The sequence below is a fragment of the Physeter macrocephalus genome, chromosome 10, assembly GCF_002837175.3.
Source record: "Physeter macrocephalus isolate SW-GA chromosome 10, ASM283717v5, whole genome shotgun sequence".
In the NCBI taxonomy this organism is placed as follows: domain Eukaryota; kingdom Metazoa; phylum Chordata; class Mammalia; order Artiodactyla; family Physeteridae; genus Physeter; species Physeter macrocephalus.
Genome location: NC_041223.1, coordinates 84200798 through 84208746, shown reverse-complemented (window position 1 = coordinate 84208746; position 7949 = coordinate 84200798). Strand labels below are relative to the sequence as shown.

General features: G+C 43.9%; 1 protein-coding gene across 1 annotated transcript in view; it reads right to left on the bottom strand.

Annotated features, from left to right (window-relative positions):
• Nucleotides 1-7949, bottom strand: part of CD109 (CD109 molecule) — a 133182-nt gene that overhangs the window by 73021 nt on the left and 52212 nt on the right. Inside the window, exon 7 of the mRNA XM_024132947.3 lies at nucleotides 7207-7291. Coding sequence (XP_023988715.1) covers nucleotides 7207-7291 — 85 coding nt within the window. The remainder of the gene's footprint in view (nucleotides 1-7206; nucleotides 7292-7949) is intronic.

The window sequence follows — 7949 nt, the reverse complement described above, 5'->3', positions numbered from 1 at the left end:
AAAAAAAAAAAAAAAAAAAAAAAAAAATTCGCTTTTTGAAAGAAAATTTAAAATAAGAGTAATTTGCTTATCCATAGCACCGAAATTATATTCCTGAATCAAATCTCTCTCTGCGGACTTGCATTCTATGTATTAATTGTATCCCCTCTCACGATGGGATAGTCTCTTCGTGTAAAGGAGAGGCAATCTTTGGTAAACCATTTTACTGTCAGAAAGCCTTTTGTAATTGCGTTTTCTGGGTCCCTTCCATCTCTATTGTGAAATGCTCAGTCAAACATGGAAGTTAACTTTGCTTTGTGCTCTATAAATCTGACAGTAAATCCCTGCTTCCATTGAATCCCTTAGTTGAACACAGAAAACAGCCCCTCATCTGGATCAACTCAACTCAAAAACCATTGATAAAATATAGCATATTCCAAACTAAAGAGAATAAAACAATCCCTCTTGAAATGCACCACCCTCCCAAACACAAATAGTAAAGTTAGTGGAAACCCCCGGTTGGCAAGGTCAGCATCAAATTCATTCATTCAAAAGAGTCCTCAAAACCTAACACTGCTTGTATCTTGTTAAAAATTAAATAAATGCATAACTAGAACACCAGAACATCATATTTTAACATTTACGTCACCCGATAGCACAGGCAGCTTGAGAATCCAAACATTATTTTAAGTATTCTCAGACACAAATACTTTTAATTTTGATTTAAACGTGAAGTGGATTTAGCTTTGCAAGCCCCAAGCTGATTTATTTATAATAATCATGAAACAAGGATACTGACAGTTATTGTCCTAAATAGAATCTGGAAGCTTCTGTGATCAACTAATCATTCAGAAAATAGTAGCTCAACAACTTTTTAAAAAGCAAGTCAAAGATATTCTATGATAGTATCGTTAACAAAACAAGGATTTTTTTTTTTCAGAAAACCACAGCACAATAGGTTTACAAAATGATATCTAAAAAAAGTGAACCTATCATTATAATTCATGTTTCTCCCCGCAATTTTATTCCATGTCATTTCCAGGATGCAAATCTCTCAATTCATCAAATAGTAACTACATTTTAATAAGCCTTAGATTATAAAAATAATATTTTAAAAATTCTACTGTCCACAAAAGTTATGGAAGTAACTAGATGTATGCCATGTTATTTTCTTTACATTCCTCTAAAACCTGTTATGATGAGGGGAAAGAATCGACTGTTTATTTTAACGAGGTGGGAATAGTGAGCAGATGTTCACATCAAAGCTAATAAACAAATGCAGATTTTTATTCATCTCAGTTAAAGATTTCAAAACTAAAATGAGAGTGTTAACCTTGTTTTCCAGGAAATTTCCAGTAATCTTCTGCACATTAACTATGCCTTCATGGGACAGATGGCTACTAGCAAAAGTAACCAAAATTGTTATCATCTACTCATAGAGATGACCATAATAGCTAATACAAAATAAATATTTAAAATCATATCTATAACTTAATAACAACCATCCAAGTGATAAGACAACAGAATTCATCTCTCGAAGTACACCCAAAGAACAACTGGATTTCAAGTCCTACTCTTGAGCCCCAGTTCCATGACAAGACCAAAACTATTGCCCATACACCTTAATTTGGTTCACTCAAAATAACAGGCTTTTGACTGCGTATGGAAGACTCTGCTTTGCTACACATAGCTTGAAACTGAAACCTTAGGAGTTACGTTGCTTATCCATTTGTTCTTTCAATAAGCATTTATTGGAAGCCCACTCCATGACTGACACTGTGCTAGGCACCAAGGTGCAGTAGTAATCACGACACAGACACAACCTCAAAAAGGTGGACTAGCCATGTTTTTAGTGCGTTGAGAGCTATAAGGACAGAGGGTTAGGGGCAAGCAGCCACCCCTTGAAATCGCCTACGTAAAGCCCTCTTGGTCAGAAAAAGCATTCTGCATTCTTGGAAGCACAAGTAAAATTTGGGAGGAGACTTTGGGAGGGTAGATGAGGGGCTGGGTGAGATGTTTCAAAAGACATGAAGCTAGAAAAGAACTCTGTAAGATACACTAAAAATTTTGAACTTCACCCTCAAGGCAATGGTCTGAAAGAAGAAAGCAGAAGGGGGTGGGGGGGTTGGGTAGGGATGAGGAGGAGAAGAAAGAGAGAAGGCGGAGAAGGCCAACAAGAAGAGGAAACAACAAGACGTCTGGATGCAAAGTAGAGAGAAGATTGGATGTGGTAAAAATAGAGGCAGGAAAAAGTTTTAAGAAACTACGACCGCAGCTGAAGAGATGACATTCCTGAAACAAGGAGGTGGCAGTGGAGAAAGGTAGATGGATTATTTGAGAGATATTAAGGAGAGAGAGCCAACAGCACTGGAGGTTGACCGGCTATGGGGATTGAGGGAGTCAGACAAGCACAGATGACTTCGGCAGCTAAAAAGAGGGTGCTGCAGTCCACCCAAGAGACGGATGCAGAGAACCAGGTTTGGGGAAGACGACTGATTAAAATATCTGTGGGAGGGGCTTCCCTGGTGGCGCAGTGGTTGAGAGCCCGCCTGCCGATGCAGGGGACGCAGGTTCGTGCCCCGGTCCGGGAGGATCCCACATGCCGGGCCCGTGAGCCATGGCCGCTGAGCCTGCGCGTCCGGAGCCTGTGCTCCGCAACGGAAGAGGCCACAGCAGTGAGAGGCCCGCGTACCGCAAAAAAAAAAAAAAAAAAAAAAATCTGTGGGCGATCCAGTAGGCAATGTCCAGTGGGCAGCGAGACGTGGGGGATCCGACTGTCAAGCTGGAAATGTGGACTGGCGATACGGATTTAGGTTTCATCAAATTATAAACAGCAGAAGCCCTGGCCATGTAGAAGAAAACTCTGAGTAAATGTGCAAAAAAAGAAAAGAGAGCCAAAGATGGAACTCTAAGGAACAAGAAGTTTACAGTGTGATCAGAAGAGAGTTGTCTGCAAAGAGTCTCAAAGGAGCAGCCAAAGGGAAAGGAGAAAAACCAGAAAGGAAATGGGAGAGGACAGCAATGTCCAATGCTGCAAAGGGAGAAAAAAGTTGTAAAAGCCTAAGAAAAGTACACACAAGGTGAGGCAAGAAGGAGGTCTTTGGGCCGTGGTGAAAGCAGTTTCCATATCACGGTGAGGGAGAAAGGCAGAACGCAGGGGGCTAAAGAACGAACAGGATGTGAAGAAGTGGAAAAGGCAGCTCAAACTCTTCAAAGAGGTGAGAGACAGGGCAGCAGCTAGAAGGAGGCATGAAGGTCAGGGAGGGTTCGTTTCCCTTAATGACAGAAACGTTTGAACGCAGAGTTAACGAGCAAAAGTTTAAAGATACCAAATGGAAGAAATCAAGACACAGGGGAGAGGGGAAGCGGGCCTGGGATTCTCCCGACAGAAGAGTGAATCCGAGGCCCAGCTGGAAGGATCCGCCTGAAGGGAGGAGAGACACAGACAGACTCTCACCATCATCACTTCCATCTTCTCCAGGACACAGTATTTATAGAATAGGTCTATACCGATTTTTAGAGACTGATAAAAGACCTTGCTAGTCAAAAGATTTCCTGAATCTGTTGCAAAGTTGTAAATTATATCCACAACCTGAATAAAAACAGACCCTCCTGAAATGCACTGATAGGCCCAGAACTCATGAACGCTGGGGTGGAGGAGGAGTGTTTATCCACAGGCCTCTGGGGAAAGGGCCTCGGCCCTGTCGGAATCTGCTCATCTGAATTCACACACAAGATCTGCGCTGCCCTGGGACAGAACGGCCTTGCTTTGCTCCCAAAGCGGACATCATCCCTAGGCAACTGAAGCCTGAAGGAAGAAGATTCAATAGGAAGGAAGTACTCGGAACGGACTACAGGCAGACCTCGCTTTATTGTGCTTTGCTTTATTGCACTTCACAGACGCTGTGTTCTTTACAAATTGAAGGTTTGTGGCAATCTTGCGAAGAGCGAGTCTACTGATGCCCTTTTTCCAAGAGCATCTGCTCACTTCATGTCTCTGTAACACATTTTGGTAATTCTCACAATATCTCAAGCTTTTCCATTACTGTTCTATTTGCTGTGGTGATCTGTGATCGGCAATCTTTGATTTTACTCTTGCAAAAAAATTACAGTTCACTAAAGGCTCAGATGATGGAGAGCCTTTTTTAGGAATAAAGTATTTTCTAATCATTGTAGGTACATTGTTTTTTTAGACATAACGCTATGGAAGCCGAGCAGGACCCTGTGGGACTCCTGGGCACAAAAGCCTTTCTGTGTCCCCTTCCCTGAGTTCTAAAGGACAGGTTCAAACAGTTGCTAATCAGGGAAGGGAGGGGATGCAGAGACAAGGGAGGAACAGCCAAGAAACAATAGTGCAGCCTTGGGGCAGGGTCCTGGTTCCCCCGCAAAGGATACGCATAACAGTATCTTTGAGCTCTTCTGCAGAACTAAAACCCCCAGCAAATGGAAGATGTTAAGTACTCGATGAAGCACGCTTCATTCCAGAGAAGGTCACAGTTCGCCCATCCTCACCTGATGCCAGATGATCCCTGCATTGAAGGAACGCAAGCCCTGCATGCCCCCTGATCCTTATCAGCAAGCCCACCCCTTGACTATAAAACTCCTCACAAACGCCCCTGGGTTCGGACACACAGTTCTGAGGGCATTAGCCCACTGTGACCCCCTTTGCCTGGCAATGCAATAAAGCTATTCTTTTTTACTTCACCCATAACCCTGTCTCCGAGAATTAATTCCGTGTCGGGGCACAGAGGCCGGATTCGGCTTCACTATTGCACACTTAATAGACGACAATCTAGTATAAACATAACTTCTACGCACATCGGGAAACCGAAAAAATTTCACGTGACTCTCTTTATCGCAATATTTTCTCTATTGCGGTGGTCTGGGACTGAACCCACAATCTCCAAGGTATGCCTGTACTACGAGAACTAACCAAGTCTGAGAACTTTAATTGGCAACAATTGTCTCACTACCTAGAACAGACAAACCAAACGCTAAGATGGGCTTTCTGACGTGTCTAGGCTAACGTCCCCAGTCACTTAATCAAACACTCTCGGTGTCAAGGTGAAGGTACTTCATAGGTGTGATTAAAGTCTATAGTCGGTTGATTTTAAGTAGAGGAGATTATCCTAGATCATCTGATCAGCCTGACCTAATCAGTTGAAAAGCCTTAATGCAGAGCTGAGAATTCCCTAAAGAGGAAGAAATTCTGCCTGTGAACAGAAACGTCAGCCGGTACCTGAGAGCTCTAGCTGCCCTTCCTGACAACCTGCCCTGCAGATTTTGGATTTGCCTAGTTAGTCCCCCCGTCAAATAAGCCAACTCCTTGCAGTAAACCTCTTAACATATGCCTCCTGTTGCTTCTACTTCTGCGGTTATACCTCGACTGACACACATACTAAAGAAAATGATGAGAACACAACGTGTTGAGCGCTAAAGAACTGCCTGGGGACCGTCACAATTGCCATGTCATTCTCAGCCATTAGCATCTCAGAGGGGCTCCACAAATGAGAATCAGGATGAAACTGCAGGATTGGTGGGAAGAGGCTGTCAATGTTGTTGCTTCAGGGGATCCACACCCCCTGAAAATGTACAATAAATTTCCTAGATGTACAATAAATTTCCTAGAGAGTTACCAGAGTTTAAGAACCACTGTTTTAACTGGTTGTGCTAAATCCCTGGCACACCCCTGAAAACTAAAAACAGAAAAAAAGAAGGTATCCACCTTCAACCTAATCCATGTGGACATTGATGGTTTATGCGGATTTGAAGTCACTAAGTTGTATAAGCGTCAGTCAAAGAACTCCAAATAAAACGCAGACAGAATGCTTGACCTTCAGCTAAGATCAAGGGCAGGATAATAATTATGACAAAGCGGGCATTTATGTGTTTTCCAAACCATAAATTCAGCCACAGAACCCAAATTCACATTGTAAGCTACCTCTTAGTTGAACTCACTTGGTATACAAATCGTAGACACACTTTTGCCTTTAGGTCACATGGGCGTCACATGATTTGTTTGCCCAAAGAATCTAAAGCAGGAGCCCTCAGACGTTTTGGTGCGTGGACTCACTGCCCATCGACCGCCACTGCCACAAACCCTCGCCAGGAGAGGAATATTGTGATGAGTGGTGAGATGGGGTCCAGTTTTTACCAGCTATTACGAATAAATTCTGAGGCTAAATAAATTTCACAAACCAAAGCACAGATATTGACACATCAAAAATAAATGCTACAAGCCACACCCATCCTGGGGAAGGAAAGGCCAGCTCCTCTCCATAAGGGCTGCGGAGGTCACGGGGAGTGTGCTGAGGTTTACTGGGACCCACAGCAAGACCTTCTCTGGTCTGGAGGAGGTGCAAGTGACACCAAGGAGGGACAGCTGAGCAGGGAAAGGGCACCGCGGTGCTCCATCAGGTCCTGGCCCCTTAGAGGATTAGGTCGGCACCCAGCCCACAGGCTGCTCTCCTGAGGAGGCCTAGTCACCCAGGCCAACTCCAACCCACTGACAGGTCCCGGCCGAGGAGGGACGTGCGTCACAGGTGTCACCGCCTCCAAGTCCTCGCAAACCCCGGGGGATGGGGAGGGACAAAAAATTTTTTTTTAATTTAAAATGCTACAAGAAATCGGTCCTGGAATTACTTGAGGGCAATCCCAGCCTATACGTTTGAGAGCCAGTGGTCTGGAGCTCTGAAGACGCTTTTTGCCTCAGCAAAACAAAATGCTGTGATGTTCGAGCCATTGGATCAAAATCAGGAAAGCCACTGGACCGCAGTGACACGGGGCAGGGCTGGAAGTCCCTGTGTCCAAATGCTGAAATGGATGATAAATGTGGATCACTGACTCATCTGTTAATTGCAATAAGGCAACCAAACCCCTCCCCCAAGTCTCAACCTCCATTATTGACAGCTGAATGAGGACTCAATAAAGATAAAGCTTTTTTTCAATCTGGCACAATCTATCAGGTAAATCCCTTGACAAGTCTTAGAAAGACACTAGCCTATGGGGAATATTTTAGGACTGGATCAGCTTGGAAGCAGAGACATGGGTGCAAAGACCTGTGCAGACATGTTCCGTGCTTAATTATTTATTATAAACATTTGTTTCCTGCCCATTGGGGTATTTTAATAAGCAACATATTGCGCCAATGTTCTGGAGTATATAATGAGCTCTTTGTCATACAGTTTCAGAACAGTTTATAGTCATAGAAAGCAATATGATACTTACTTTGCTGTGACGGTACCATTTAAACTCACAGAATTTAAAGAACAGTATAACGGTGTCTGCAAAGTGACTTCAAATTTTGGTAATACTGGAAAAGAAAAGCAAGGATATTTTAAACAATCCATTTACGTCTCATTTTACAACTTAAACTAGAGAACAGAACTGCTCTAAAGGAGTTGATAAATGGTACTATTTGAACTTAGATTCACTAGGCTCCAAATACACATTAACACGTAGATAAAAGTACTTCATTCCATTCAAAATCAGAAACCCTATGAGGCTGGTAACTAGATTGCAGTGGGGATGGGGGAGTCGCTATGGACACTCGGGTCTGTGAAGCCTCCCACCGGTAGAATCTAAATTGTATCCAGAACCCTAGATGCAAAGCCATCTGAATGCTAGAAGGCCAGGGTTTTCACTCACCTGTCACCCACCAGTGTGCACTTACTGCTTGTTAAAATACTTCCATATCACTTGGTAAATAGCTACTTCTGAGCAGCCCCTTCCCTAGGACTTTTTTCCAATTTGGTTACTAAAAGCACATCCTGAGGGCTTCCCTGGTGGTGCAGTGGTTGAGAGTCTGCCTGCCAATGCAGGGGACACAGGTTCGTGCCCCGGTCCGGGAGGATCCCACATGCCATGGAGCGGCTGGGCCCGTGAGTCATGGCCGCTGAGCCTGCGCGTCCGGAGCCTGTGCTCCGCAACGGGAGAGGCCACAACAGTGAGAGGCCCGCGTACCGCAAAAA